This window comes from Dermacentor albipictus, chromosome 3 (genome assembly GCF_038994185.2).
Source record: "Dermacentor albipictus isolate Rhodes 1998 colony chromosome 3, USDA_Dalb.pri_finalv2, whole genome shotgun sequence".
Lineage (NCBI taxonomy): Eukaryota > Metazoa > Arthropoda > Arachnida > Ixodida > Ixodidae > Dermacentor > Dermacentor albipictus.
In genome coordinates, this window is record NC_091823.1 from 145542668 (window position 1) to 145558553 (window position 15886).

Genomic DNA, 15886 nt, shown 5'->3' on the forward strand with positions numbered 1-15886 from the left:
TTGCTATTACCAGGATGTAAAATTGTTTAACAATATTGGTGAGAAGGCTTCTCCAAACTATTCGAAAACTATTTGATATTAGATTCGATTTGCTTCTGGCACTATTCCATTCGTAGTAGGCTATAAAAATTAATATAAAATTTGTAATCTTCTATTTTATGCAATTTAATAAACGCAGTGCACTGTGCCCATGACTTCGGACAGTTTTGCAGTCAGGAGGTTCTAATGAGCGTCCCACGAAATCTGTTCACTGAAGAAGACGCCTGGCATTTTTGTTGTTTGTACAATCTATTTTTTCCGATTCTTTATAAGTAAAACTGCTTCTAACTTAGTGGGCATGAGACCACCTTCGGCAACAGGCTTCACGTTCGTCGCTTATGGGCTTTCTAGGTGTGTAACAGATAATCCTTGCATACTAGGAAAACTGAGAATCGTTCTCTTTCTTTGCTACCGTGAGCACGTGTTCTCTATTCCATTGCTTGATAGTGTTTCCCAGTGCATTTCTACTCCTGTGCACTGGAGATATCGAAACCAACCCAGGCCCTAACACTGGTAATCAAGCTTTACTTGATGTTGAATCGTTGCTCCAAACAAATGTACATAATTTTCTCCCTTTTAATGGATCTGCAGGTGCGATCTATCCACTCCTATAAGTGTCACACAGAGCTTGCTGCCGACGTAAAGTCTATTAAATCTAGTCAGACAAACATAGACGCGAAATGTAAGAGTATCGAGGAAAGGCTTGACACACTCGAATTGCAAATGACGAGACTTGAAAATGTAGAAAACCAAACTGTCGTTTCGCAGGATTCGGTGTAAAAAAAAATCTCAGCGCCCTCCCGCTCTGTGACGAAGGATGACCAACGAAGCTGTGTACGTGGGCCCCTTATGGCGAACTGCACCTCTGCCTCCGGTCGGCCCGGCATTTCACTATCTTCGTGATAGGCCCACGCAGGGGAGGGCTTAACGCCTGCTTCACCACCACCGTGGGGCGGCCTGGCATTACACTATCTTCGGTATCGGCCCACGTATAGGGAGTGCTTAACGTCGGCTTCGCCACCACCGTGCATGGGACCGGCATTGCGCTATCTTCGGGATCGGCCCACGTACGGGGAGTGCCTAACGTCTGCTTCACCTCCGCCGCGGGTCGGCCCGGCATTGCACTAGCTTCCGGATCGGCCCACGTATGGGGAGTGCTTAACGCCCGCTTCACCTCCGCCATGGGTTGTTATGGGACTTTGGTACCATCCCCCTTCATATACTAGTACTTTTGTAAATTAATTACACCGTCATTAACAGTGTTCTATGACGTTACCCGACTTCGCCACTGTTTCTGTCAGCAGACTTTAATACCCCTAACATAGCATGGTATTCTGAACCACCATTAGCTTACTCCTAGAACACACTATAGCGCTCAATTTTTTAGATTTGTGTTCCACATTTTCGCTCACTCAGCTAGTTCGGAAACCGACTAGAAGATCTTCATCCGTGTCGAACATTCTTGATCTGGTACTAACATGTGAACCTGATATTGTTTCTAACGTTGCATGCTTACCTGGCTTAAGAGATCATTCGGATTACTTTTCAGATCAACAGTTTGCCACCTAAAACTTTAAATAATGTAAGTTATTTAGAGACTACAAGAACCCTAACTGAGACAATTAAAAGTGAGCTCTGCACATTTATAGATATATCGTTTTCACCACTTTGACGACCGTAGCATTCACTCTAACTGGAGCATGTATATAGCTAAAGATGGTGAAATAACCAACAAATAGATCCCTCTTCACCTAATAATTAAAACCGCACCGCACCATGGCATAACCTTCATATTAGCGTCTAGGAACAAAATCACCGCCCGAGCAGTCCGCCAAGATGGTTAACTAGCGAAGACGAAACAGGCGGCTCCGGTGTTTATCACTGGGTTAGTCCCGACGGTTCATTAAACGACGGCTTAGTAGGCTGAAGGATTCTCGGTACGCATTTGCTGCTTTCGCTCGACTGCACGAGCCTGTTATTGTGCCTTGGCTGCAGCATCGGCACGGCATAGACGAGTGCGTTCCTGGTTCCGCTCGTGGCGCTGCTGATCGAAAGCTGCCTGCTCGTAAGGAGTACGTATGACGCTTGGCCTACACATTACGGAGTCGTAGAGAAACTGCTGCGCGCGCGATCGGCTGCAACGGGGAGCAACAACGTCACTACTACTGCCGCTAATCCAACACCATAGCACAAGGCATTTTCACTCCGATCCATGACGTCACGTTACCTTGCCGGCTGCCATAGCACCTAATGGGGATGCTCCCGAGTAAGCAACAGTGATTTTGACGTCACCTCTTTTATCAGGCCTGCTTGTCAGTGGAAATTTTGGGCCAGGTAGCGTGACGTCATAGGTCAGGCATTGTACTATCTTGGTGGTCTTGGCTAATCACGCGCGTCACTTTCTTTTTTTCTTTTTTGCGGATGTGCATGGGGTTGCGCCGAAAGTGATTTCAACGTACAGGTGACCGACAGATGGACGGACGGAGGGACGGACAGACGGACGCTCGAATCAGCTAGCCTTATACAGCTTCGCTGTAATAAATGGCTGTAATAAAATGACAGGTTACGTCATACTGACATGCGCTAGGAATTGTATGAACACACTTCTGAAGAATACACAGCCTGTCATACAATCTCAAAGAGCTGTATGCAAAATACATGACCATGCATGCTGATAACTGATCCGCGAAAGTTCTGGCGCACTGTAAATACCAACCCTGATAACAATTAAAGCTTTCGACAGCTCTACACATCCGTGATTAACATCGCTTTCTCGTGCAACTTTTCTGACGATCAATATACTCTTTATCGATAACTATATGAATATCTGACGCTGCGTTGCCAACATCACTGTCAGAATTGTCATACTGCGAATACACCACTATGTTTTCTATAATTGTTCATTCTATTGGTGTTGAAAATGTAATTAAGAAATTAACGTTTTCCTCTTCACCCGACTACGCTGAAATTTATAGTTTTTGAAAGCCACAATTAAGTATTCGTCAATTGCTTTAATTAAGCCATTTCAACATACATTGGACACGGGATCTCTCTAGGCTGAATTGAAGATCGGGAAGGTGATTGCACTTTTCAGGTCAGGTAACCAGTAATCACCATTAAATTACCAGCCGACCTCCCTCACAAGAATTCCTTGCAAAATAGCTGTTTGTATTTTTGTTTTCGAACCTTGCTAACTTTCTTGAAGCAAATTCTTTTTTTTTCTTTTCGCCATCACAACATGGTTTTCGCAAATCATATTCTTTTGAAACCTAGCTAATACCTTTCAGTCACAAACTTCATGCAATCCTTGATCGTTCTTATTTAAATGAATGCATTCTTCTGGACTTTTCTAAACCACTTGACAAGGTATGTCATAAACTGCTTCTCTACAAACTACGCCAGGTTGACATAGACTGTAATATGGTCTATTGGCTAGGAATCCTTCTTACTAACTGTTCCCTCCTTGTGTCTGCGAATAACGTAAATTCAGAGCACACTGATGTTCGATCTGGGGCTCTTTACTCTTTCTTACTTACATTAATGACTTGCCTTCGCGTATTTACTCGTACATTAGCCCATTTGCCGATGACTGTGTTGCCTATCTAGTGCTGATGGTACTAAAACCCTTCAATTTGACCTCGATGCTATTAACCAATGGTGCAACATATGGTTGATAGGATTGAACATAAGGAAATGAAAACATATGCACATATCTAGAACATCACCTGTTTAGTCCGTTTACCGCATCACTAATACTTCTTTGAAGACTGTGTTCTCATGTAAATACCTTGGTATTCACATTACATCAAGCCTCTCTTGGAAAGACCACATTTCGTGTACAATTTCGTTTTTTGATATGACTAATAAAAATCTGGCCCCTCGGTTAACACCCTTTCTTCTCGTTTATTACATAACGAGGGTCTCGAATCCGGCAACATTGATGCCTTTAGGTAGCATATGTGGGTTTATTGACCAGCTGCCTTCACCCGAAAAGATCACGTTCTCGTGACGCCTGCGGCAAAAAGGACCTTCCACGTCCGCCGCCAAGGTCTGTGAGTGGTGGCGCTGGCTAACACTCCCAGGGTTCTACTAGGACACATAAATAAATACCCAAGAAAGCGGACGGGAAAACGGCGTCGCGGTGGCTCAATTGGTAGAGCATCGCACGTGCAATGCGAAGATTGTGGTTTCGGTTCCCACCTGCGACAAGTTGTTTTTTTATCCACTTTAATTTCCATGCATTTATCGTTTCTCTATTTCATTTATTAAGCACAAGTAATTACCCTAAGTTGTCCATGGTGTCAGTGTTTGTTGATATGACTAATAAAAATCGGGCCCCTTGGTTAATCCCCTTTCTTCTCGTTTGTATAAATATATATATATATATATATATATATATATATATATATATATATATATATATATATATATATATATATATATATATATATATATATATATATATATATGTATGTATGTGTGTGTGTATGTATGTATGTATATTCTGTGTCGCATGTTAAACCACTCCCCTCTCTAGTTTTGTGTTACGATTAACATTAACTAAGTCGTTTACGTAGACAGTAAAAAAAGGGGGGACCTAAGATGTTTACTTGCGGAACGCGAACCTTAACAGGCCTGACACGTGCGCAGTATACAAGGTGTACTGGCGGCTTTCTGTGCCTCTTGTAAGATAGGATTACGCATAGAGCAGTGCCTCGTATACCATAACCAATTAGCTTTTGCAACAATAGGAAACGATGTCTACTGTCAAAACCCTCGCTGTAAGCTATAAAACCACCCAGTCTCAGAAGAAACTCTTCCAGGTTGTTCAGAATAAATTTTTGTTAAAGAAAGGCAACTTGCGTGCATAAATCTTTTACAAACGCATACTGACACCCAGAAATAAGTATGCTTTTTTAGCAAAAGCTACAATACGGCAATCAATAATTTTCTCAGAACCTTTAGCAAATAAAGGTAATATATATTATTTTAAGTCATCCTCACAACGCACAAGCTAGCTTTTACTGCATCTTCAGCTCAGAATCTTCCCAAGTTTGGTATGGTTTAAATAGTTTCGAAGCCTAAACGTCTAAAATGATTACAGGACCGACTTTCGCTCGTTTTATTTTGAAATCGCTCATAGTCCACATTTCCCAACAGTGTACAACGGTCAGAGGTTTCCAAGATATGGGGACGTTGCGCCCAACCCGGAAATGTAATCCTATCGCTTCCCATTGACGCACGATAATATTAGGCAGGCTCACCTTGCACATTGCTGCTATTGTGATCACCGGCACCCAAACGGCTACAAGCTTCACCTGCGGGTCAAAACCAGCACGGTAACAGGCGCGCCCTGCGCTATGACGTTCATCAGATAACATATGCACATTGCATCGAAATAACAAAATTAGCGCTGTATTCAAGGGATGCATAAGAAAAGAAACAAACAACTTAAGCGTATAAAACGTTCTTTCAAAAGTCTATTTTATCTGATTTCGCAGTGACAGGTTGCATATAAAAAGAGGAAATGAAGACCGAAGCTCTATCTTATTCATTATTTCGCGCCCAAATCTCAGCGTGGGTACGTCAGGTTGACGTCACAGACTTCGGAATATCTTATTTTATTTGAGCTGTTGTGTAGCGCTATAGGCTTTCCAATCTTGTTAAATTCATCAGTTGGCTCCTTTACTCTACGATGCAGTCAACTTTTACCGACAAAATTTTAACTACGCTCGAACAAAACTCACCAAGGGCCATGGCGTCACAGCTGTTAGTTGCGGGAACGTCACAGCGGCGTCGCCTTCCGTGTTACGTTTTTGCACCTTCATTAGGTTACAAAGCCTCTTCCCGCGGTAAGATCGGCCTTTATGGCATTATGCCAGTATTGTTTACTGATACTGCAGGATTATTTCTTTCCTTCTAGCATCCCTTTATACGAAGCTGTCCATGGCAAAGTACACTTACCCTTTCGTCTGTGGTGACGTGGTCGGCGTCTACGTGAGTCCACTGGGCAAAACATAAGAAGAAAGTGCATGCACTATCAAGCCTTGTTCGTTTTAATTCGGCATCAGCTCGCTTTATCTTACAACGATTACACAATATTAACAGCATGCGGTAATGAAACAGGTAGATTTACATATTTTTTCCCACGAGCGCACAAATTGAAGCGATACATGCAGAGACGTTGACAAACAGCCCACTCAAGTGCAATTTAGTTGAGAGTTCGACGGAATACCATCTGGCAAGGGGGACACATATAAAATCAGGTTGGGGGGGGGGGGGGAGAGGGGGCAAAGGAATGCTTGCAAACACCCTTGGTCAATCCTTGTCTCCTTGCAATGCATGCTCACTGACCTGGAGAGGCAAAGCAGAAGAGTGGGTCTAAAAATTAATTTGCGGAAAACTAAAGTAGTGTGTAACAGTCTCGGAAGAGAACAGCAGTTTACGATAGGTAGTGAGGCACTGGAAGTGGTAAGGGAAAACATCTACTCGGGACAGGTAGTGACTGCGGATCCGGTTCATGAGACTGAAATAATCAGAAGAATTAGAATGGGCTGGGGTGCGTTTGCAGGCATTCTCAGATCATGAACAGCAGGTTGCCATTATCCCTTAAGAGAAAAGTTTATAACAGCTGTGTCTTACCAGTACTCACGTACGGGGCAGAAACCTGGAGGCTTACGCAAAGGGTTGTACTTAAATTGAGGACGACGCAACGAGCTATGGAAAGAAGAATCATAGGTGTAACGTTAAGGGATAAGAAAAGAGCTGATTGGGTGAGGGAACAAACGCGAGTTAATGACATCTTTGTTGAAATCAAGAAAAAGAAATGGGCATGGGCAGGACATGTAATGAGGAGGGAAGATAACCGATGGTCATTAAGGGTTACGGACTGGATCCCAAGGGAAGGGAAGCGTAGCAGGGGGCGGCAGAAAGTTAGGTGGGCGGATGAGATTAAGAAGTTTGCAGGGACGGCATGGCCACAATTAGTACATGACCGGGGTTGTTGGAGAAATATGGGAGAGGCCTTTGCCCTGCAGTGGGCGTAACCACGGTGATGATGATGATGATGATGATGATGATGTCTCCTCTTGCTTCGCCAGCCCCCGACACGTAGCCACTGTTTCCATGCAAACATTGTTCGCGTCAGAGACAAAGAGATGAAAGAAAGAGCGGACGAATTATGCTAGCATCTGGCCGCTCCAAGAAAAAAACAAAGGAGGTGAACGGGCAGAAAAAGAAATTCCGTGCAGAACCCATCCACGGTGGCTATCCAAATAGGCAAGCAGCCGAGACGAGTCGTGCTTGAGGCGCGTGCTCTCTGCCGGGCTCCTCTCTGGCGCTTCCCTCTGGACACGCTGCGACATCTGGCGACGCCACCGAGAATTCTGCGCTTACCTAGCGGCACATGCACTGTGACATAAGTCTGCGTAAAACAGGTTCGTTAAAACAGCCGCACGTACCCAGTGGCGCATACACACCGCGAACGGCCTATATTTGCACACTGCACTACCTTCGAGACCGGCCCACATCTTTGGTGGGATGGCTATATAGCTAGGTAGCCAGAAATAAAATTGGTCTCTGACAATGCCAAATACTATTCGTCATATTAGCGCGGCATCGAAGCAGCGAAGATGATAATTGTAGACGCCCATGAGAAAACGTACCACGCACGCATTAGAAACACGCACCCGGTGGCGTTAATTTATTTATTTATTTATTTATTTATTTATTTATTTATTTATTTATTTATTTATTTATTTTATTTGTTGACCTGTATTTTCTGTAAAATGTTGAGCATAATATATTTGCATCTCATTGACTTTCTTGAATCCAACAGATTCTTCAGCAGTTATCGGGAGGGCTTGGGGAATTTCTTGTGAAAAGCAGCTCACATATCGTTTTCTAATGACCTGTCTTCTAATGCTGACTTCGGAATTGAAACTGACTGTATTTTTCTTGATTACACTAATGCCTTTGGCACTGTGTCACACGACTTGCTAATCTTGAAACTTATTGAGCTTAATATTCATCCGCTGGTACTTACTTGGATAAAAGACTTTCTTTTCAACCGAACCCCTTATGCTACCGTTGATAATAATTCATCTTCTCCTTCTGCTGTAACTTGTGGCGTCCCTCAAGCATCAGTGCTGACTCCATTACCTTTTCTTATGTATAGTTACGTTACTATATATAACAAGAACTCTTAAATTTAAGCAGATTAAAGCACGCAATTTCCGTCTGACACCTTCACTGAGAGTTTGTCCTTCGTCGTCGTCAACAACCAGCTCACTTCATCATCCTCTGGTTCTGCAGAAGCGATAAAACCGCAAAATAGAAAACAGCCAACTTTTATGTACGTGGCGTTAACCCCCTTCCAGAGAGCATCGTCTCAATGCTTTACATGCGAGAGAGAGGGAACAATTCGTGGCACACACACTAACTCACTGATGAAGTTTGTGAAGAGGAAAGTGTCGCACAAAAGAAATGAAGGCGAGCGGAAATGATAACTACGTCAACGTGAAGGGCACGCTTTCATCTTGGAAACATGGACAATTTCCGTCTGCTGCACACGATGGGATCACCGAGTCGTGTCTTCAGAGAGAACTTCGTAGTTCAACTCGCTGAGCCAACGCAGGACTTTGTAGGGGCCGATGTAGCTGCGCACTAACTTTTCCGATCAGCCGCGTTGGCTAATGAGGGTCGTTACCCAGACTTGATCAACGGATTGGTAGATAACCACGCAATAGCGAATATACCTCTGGGAGTCTACGCATTACCCATTCTTGGTTCGTTCGTGTGCAAGCTTTTGAGGTGCGTGTGAGAGCCGGATAAATTCATCAGCGTCACTGGTATTGTCCTATTGGTCGGGTAGGAGCATGGCGTTCAGCATGGTGGTTGCCTCACTGCCGTGGAACAACCGGAAAGGAGTAAACACAGTAGTTTCTTGAACAGCAGTGTTGTACGCGAGTGCTTAGGCAAAACATCGTCCCATTTCTTGTGCTCGCTGCGAACATGCATAGAAAGCGCGTCAGCGATTGTCTTATTTAACCTCTCCGTAAGACCGTGCTCTTATGATGGCATGCAGTGACTCGGCGATGAGCTGTTCCAGCAATCTTTATGACGTCTTGCATCACCTGTGCTTTGAAAGCTGCACCACGATCTGTTATGAGTGCTCCTGGTGCACCATGCCACAATACAATTTTGTGAACAAAAAGTGCATAACGTCACTGACAGCGGCTCGTTGAAAGGCTCTTCTAGTTTCGCAGTATCGCATCAGACAATCAGTAGCAACCACTATCAACAATTGCCGGCAAAAATTTTGGGGAAGGACCGGAGCAGGTCCATGCCGATTTGTTGAACTGGTTGTGTTGGTGGTGTTACAGGCTTCAGAAAACCGGCTGGGCGTTGATACGGAGCATTTCGGTGCTGGAAGTCGCAGAATGTTTACACGTAATTCTTGACTTCCTGGGGGTGCTTAGCCCAGTAGTCACTTAGCCCAGTAGCGGCCGTATAAATATAGCCATAACTTAAGGATCGCCCAGATGACAGCTCAGCATTCCTCTTCAGTGGTAGAATAGTTCGTTTCTGGAGATGTTAAGGTGCGGTTAGCATAAGCAATAGCACATTCAACGCCATCTTGCCACTGCACGAGAACTGTACCAAGGCTGATGTTGCTAGATCAGTGTGTAGTTCTGTGTCGGCATCTTCATCAAAGTGTCCAAGTAAGAACCGTGTCTGGAGCTCGGAGAAGACGTCTCTCTGCTCAGGACCCCAAACAATCGGGATATCCTCCTTTGTTAAAGAGTTCAGAGTTCTGCGATCTTGGAAAAATTATCCACAAAGCGTCTGTAGTATGAGAGCAGAGGCCCCAAAAACCGGCGCACGTCACGTTTGTTGACTGGTGGTGAAAACGCGACGACAGCCATACTGTTTTCTGGGTCTGGCCCGACACAATCGTTACCAGCAACGTGACCGAGAAACTTCAGCTCCTGATAACCGAAATAAAATTTTGGTGGTTTAAATGTTAGGCCTGCAGAGCGAATGGCCAAGAACACAGACTGAAGTCGCTGCAAGTGTTGTTCATGTGCGCTAGAAAAAAAAAACGGTGTTGTCTAAATAGATGACACATGATTGCCACTTAAAGCCTAATAGCCCGGTGTCCATCATCCTTTGCAAGGTCGCGGGGGCTGAGAATAATCAGAAGGGCAGCACCTTAAATTCGTACAGGCCGTTAGGGGTTACGAACACACTCTTTTCGCGATCAGGTTCATCAGCTTCTATCTGCCAGTACCAGTATCGCAAATCCATTGAAGAGAAGCATCGGGCATGTCTAAGACAGTTAGAGACTCATCTATGCGGGGAAGAGGGTAGACATCTTTTTTTCGTCACCTTGTTCAGTTTGCGGTAATCCACACAAAACCGAAGAGTGCCGTCCTTCTTTTTCGCCAGTACAATTGGGACGACCACTGGCTGGTTGAGTGTTTAAATACGCCGTCGTCAAGCATTTCCTTCACTTGATAGCGAATCGCCCTTTGCTGCTTTTCTGAGACATGGTACTCGTGCTGACACACAGAGCATTCGGTCGGGTCCGTTATAGCACGATTTCGCGATGGGGGTCTGTTTTACTTTTGACGTGGGTGCAAAACATCTACTGAACATGCACAAAATAGTTCGTATACGCTTTTTCTGTGTTTGAGAGCTCAAGATATACATTGACTGCACTGAAAGGCTCAGTGTCACACTTAATGGCTGTCGAAAGCACAGCAAGCGTAGAACTTATTGCATCCCCAGTCTCTTCAAAGTGAGCAATGGCTTTTCACTTTAGCAAGTGTTGGTACTCGCCGCAGATGTTCGTCAATTAAAGCTCAGTGATCCTGCGGTTCAGTTGAATAATGCCGCGGGCGAAGCACACTTGCCGAGCCAAGTGTACCGACAGGTTTCCTTCCGCGATGCCACTACTGTATGGTCGCAGTCGCTTTCAACAGTTCTGTACATACTATTTCACGGTGGGAGTGTCACAATGTCAACAACACGCAGGGCGATCTTTCGCGTGTTACGATTTCGCAGTATAGAGCCGTAGTTGTCGGAAAACGTTACAATCAGCTGCCGAATATCGATAATAGTTTCGCGCTCGCGAAAAGAATCAATCCCCAGGATCGCTTTCCGCAAGCACTCGCGCAACAGGACGAACGCGGCAACGTACTTTCACTGACGAATTTAGAGCTGGGTGGTGCATCTCCCAATCGGCGTAAAGACATGACAACGTGCTGTCCAAATACTTGGTCCATGTCATGGCATCACGACTTTTCTCAGTTCAGCAGCTAGTTCGCCACTCATAAGAGTAATCAGTGCCTGTGTCTGCGAGGACAGTGACCGGCTTGTCAACCTGAATGGGGCTGTGAGCGGAAACACTTCTGTAGTCGACGGCATGCGACTGTGAAAGGGAAACTTTAGCGGTTGGCTCACGTATCGGGGGAGTACGGTGTTTTATATTTCGGTTAACAGCAGCCCCACCCTCGGAGATTACTACTCATAGTTTCCCCAGCGTGGGCCTCAGGACCTAGTGTATCTGCCCCTAACGCCACGAGCGAAGACTGAGTGTTGGCTAGGTGACCTAGATCATCGAAGAAATGAACAGCGCGACTGGAGCACGGGAGAGTCGGGGATTGGTAGTTCGCCAAGTACTCAGCAATGGCTCGGAGACGCTCACCATCCCGGGGTCGGCGTGCATCTGGGCGAACCTCAGGAAGGCCTGCCTGCCGGTACGTGCACTCTCGGTAAAGGTGACCTGCTTCCTCACAATGGTAGCAGAGTGACCGATTGTCGAGAGCTCGCAAAACATTGGTTTTCCGCTTTATACTTGGGCTCGCTCCTCTAGAAGTACTGCGTTGTCTGTTGCGTGGATGGACGGGGCGAAGAGCCGGCTACCGGCATAGGAGCTCTTAATTAAGGCTTCGGCGTACGACAGGAGAGGGGCTTTGGCTGGCCCCGCGACCAGCGGTTGTATCAGCTGCCTGACCTCTTCTCGAACCACATTGCTTAGAGCAGACACGGGGTGTTCAGAAGACACTTCGTGAAGTTTTTGCAGCTCCTTACTAACAATGCTGCGCACGAGTTCCCTGACGATCGTCAAATTAGAGGTTGCTATGAGGGACGAGATAGATGCAAAGTTGCTTGGGCGCTCATAGTGCGACGACAGCTCCTGTAGCATACGCTCCATCACTGTCGCTTCATTGAGGAATTCGGCTAAGGTACCTGGCGGGTTGTGTGCTATACCTCCGAACAACTGCTCTTTCACGCACCTCATCAACAAGCGTATTCTTCCTTTTTTCTGTCATTCCGAGATCAGCTCGCTGGAGCAGCCGCGACATGTTGTCCTCAGCGAACATGGCGACATTCTCATTTCGTCTCTGATTCCTGTAATTGAGGACACGTTCTATTTGCTCTTTTCGGTCTGAACTGCCGTAAGTATATGGCAGTTGGCTACGAAATGCTTGCTAGGTCGCCAAGCTAACTTCATGGTTTTCAAACCAAATGTGTGCCAAATCATCCAGGGCGAAGTGTACATATCGGAGCTTGCAATGACCGGCCCGTTCGTTGACGCTGGCAACATGATTGTAGGGGTGGGGCTCAACATCCTCAGCAGCCCTCAAGATCCTCGAAAGTGTCACCGTGAAACAACCTTTTGCTTCACGGCGTGTTGAAAATCCACGGAGCAGGCGGAGTGGTGATCTCTCTAGTCTGCATAGCCGTTCAATTGGTTGTCGTCTTTCTAACCTTTACTGTGAGAAGGTAGTCCTGGTTGTCGCCGGCTGTGCCGATGGTCAGCGTCGAAGGTGTCGTGGCCGACGTTGGGAGCTTCTTGTTGGTCGCAGTGCAGGGAACAGTTTACTCAGTGCCTTCACTAGTCACGTTACTATATATAAGTTTAATCTTATGAAAGTATACAGTTTCCGTCCAACACCTTCACTGAGAGTGACTCTTCGTCATCATTTACACTCATTTCACTTCATCGTCCCCAGCTTCCGCAAAAGCGGCTAAACCACAACATAGCCAACTGTCGTGCACGTGGTAATATTAATGATACCACATTGTGGAAGCCAGGACATAGGTATATCATGAGACGGCCACCAGCCTCTCGCTGAGCCGACTGCCGTAAAGCCATCAGAACGCCACCTCGTCTGGCACTGCCCTGATCAAGCGTCACGAAGACAAGGCGCAGCATGCAGTTTCAAAATGGCCTATATACACGTCACAGGCTACGACGGTTAGATCAGCCCAGCTGGCGACTTGGCCCCACCTCAAACCAGTCGCCGGTAGCCTTTGCCTCGGGGCCGACCTGATGCATCATACTGCACTGCCCTCCTTGCCCTCCTTTGCTTGTTTAGGTCAAGGTGTCATCTTCAATAAACTCGTTTATTCACTCAACCATAATGACCACCGCTGCCAATGTGCATGTGAGTTTGTGCGTGCGTGTGTGGATGTGCTCGTGCACGTGTGTGTGTGTCGCAATGAAGTTGTTTTTTAGACGTTGGCTGGTGCTCCATGTGTGAACCTTCAGCTGTAGCAGTGATTTCTGATCTCATGGATGAAATTGCTGAAGCCTCCTGGCTATATAGTTATCGTTCTTGTTGTTGTTGTTGCTGTTGTTCAACAAACTCTAAAACCCAATTGTCACCTTTTTGAAAAGGTCAGTAGCGTTTATTTTCTGTCTTTTCAAACGGTGGAGCATGAATGCCTGTGAATTTCGATCTTGTGGTGGACCGCCCACTTACCCACTTGGGCGGGTAACGAAGACCGATCAGGTTACAGGCCAAGCAGAACAGCAACGCCGCGGCGTTCCACATCACGAACGCCAACAGCACAGGCGACATATGTCCCTGCGTTCACGACATTGAAATAGCCTCGTTGGGGCCTACCTACATCTGGCAAAATTAGGCGCTTATTCTTCTCTTCGATTCTCTCGAAACTTATGACATTGTTACAACCGCATTGCGTTAATACCTTTAGAATCGTTTATATCTGGTCCACTTGGAGCGGAAGCGCGGAAAGAATTGTAGCTTTATCCTCCTGAGTTCCGGCTATGAGGTATTTGTCCAATATATTGGACATCAAGTGCTCTGCCACTACCCAGGCCGCAGCAGGTTTCAGCCCGTAAAACCTAATCGTCCAATCTTTTAGACACCTACAAGCGCCACCTATTAGGTTTTGTTGAAAATGCATTAGTAGTTTGGCCACCAGGGGTGTTTGCAATGGCGGCATTCAGCAGCGCGGCTTTCTATGGCGACCGCCGAAAAAGTAAGTTCTATTTCTGATACTTTATCGCTCTTTCTTTTTCTGTGATGAAATTTGATTAATAAACAGATTTTGAACTTTTGAAGCCATTTTTAATATTAAATTTGCCCTTTGCTACTTCATACCCATTACCCCAAAAATGACTCGGTAGAGTTCCAGTGTCCAATATATTGGACATCATGCTGTGCTAAAACAGTCGATAATTCGTCTCTGTCTCTGTAACGTAAACATTCGTCTCTGTAACGTCTCTGAAACGTAAACATCAATTTCTGAGAAGCTCACAAAAATGTGTGGATTTTAATACACCTCTGAACTCAGGAGTCCCACTAAAAAGGCTGGGAAACGCAACCTACATTTCATGACTTAATGCCGGACAGTGAACCTTCTTTTTAGCAGTGAAGCATGCCATGGAGAAACTCTTGTAGACTGTGCATAGAAAATATTCAATATGGCATTACAAGGGCCCTTCAACACTTCTTGAACACTAATAAGAAAGCGGTTTCGATCTGCAAACAATTCTGTCATGAAAGTGGGAGCCAAATATTACTCAGCTGCTTCCACAAGAGAGCCCATAACGTCATCTAAACGATCGCTCGCTTTGTCCTATACGGCTTTCGAGTTCCCATGTATATAGCCCCGTTCATAGGCGCCGACTACGGGGGCGCCCCGGGGCCCGAGCCCCCTCCGGAATTTTTCGGGGGGGGGGGGAGGGGGCTGGGCCCCCCGAGGTTGGGCCAAAGCCCCCTTCCCTCTCCCGCACACACACCTAAAGTGTCATTACCAGAGCGTTGTCACCCACATCATTTGAGGTTTCTTTTTACTTTTTTCAACCTTTTCATTTGAGATTTTACTGGGGCTAGTGGCTTACTGCATCATTGTTGGCGTGGACGTACACGGCTTTTAATTCATTGTTTCGCTTTATTTCCGCAAATCCTGATAATAGGAAGACACGCGCACTAGAAGCACTATCGGCGGCTGCCTTATCCATATTTTCTTATTTCAACGTTGTTTTAAATTTCCACTGTAAACAGCATGCACACACACAATATACCTAAATAAACACAAAGGACAATGTTTATTATATTTTTGAAATAGATGGAGGTAGCCAATTAAATCTTATTTCTAAAGGTATCGTTAGCCTATGCCTAGAGAATGAATATGTTGCTGTATGTTCACCACACTTCAAATTGCTTTGCATGCTTTTTCGACCTCAAGAAAACCGAAAACTTCAGTGACCACTTGAGCAGTCTTTTATTAATGGTGTCTGAAATGCACGCGAATGTTGTGTGTCTCAGTATCGCTTCTCTTTCCAGTAAGCTATGCTAACGACTCGTGCAAAAATCATTTTTAATAATTTACAACATTTATTAGAGATGGAAACAATGTCAGTAGCATGCAAATGTCATAAATATATACAGGGTGTCTCAGTTAACTATCATGCACCAACATTTAAGATAAGAGCAATGCGTTTCTCGAAGAAAACCTAATGCATATGGTTTACAGTACAGTGGAGTAGCTGCCAGTAATGTTCTCATTACTGAGCTTTAATTAG

The 15886-nt window shown here is 45.4% G+C and overlaps 1 protein-coding gene and 1 non-coding gene across 3 annotated transcripts in view; one reads left to right on the forward strand and one right to left on the reverse strand.

Moving 5' to 3' along the window:
* Positions 1 to 15886, reverse strand: part of LOC139056964 (mucin-22-like) — a 36131-nt gene that overhangs the window by 6663 nt on the left and 13582 nt on the right. Inside the window, exons 5-7 of one of the 2 annotated variants that reach the window (XM_070534747.1) lie at positions 13815 to 13919; positions 6004 to 6045; positions 5304 to 5357 (exon numbers count right to left, since the gene is read on the reverse strand). In XM_070534747.1, the coding sequence (XP_070390848.1) occupies positions 5304 to 5357; positions 6004 to 6045; positions 13815 to 13919 (201 nt within the window). The remainder of the gene's footprint in view (positions 1 to 5303; positions 5358 to 6003; positions 6046 to 13814; positions 13920 to 15886) is intronic. The other variant, XM_070534748.1, reaches the window with a different exon arrangement.
* On the forward strand, positions 4175 to 4247 carry TRNAA-UGC (transfer RNA alanine (anticodon UGC)). The gene has a single exon. It is a non-coding gene; the product is annotated as a tRNA-Ala (tRNA).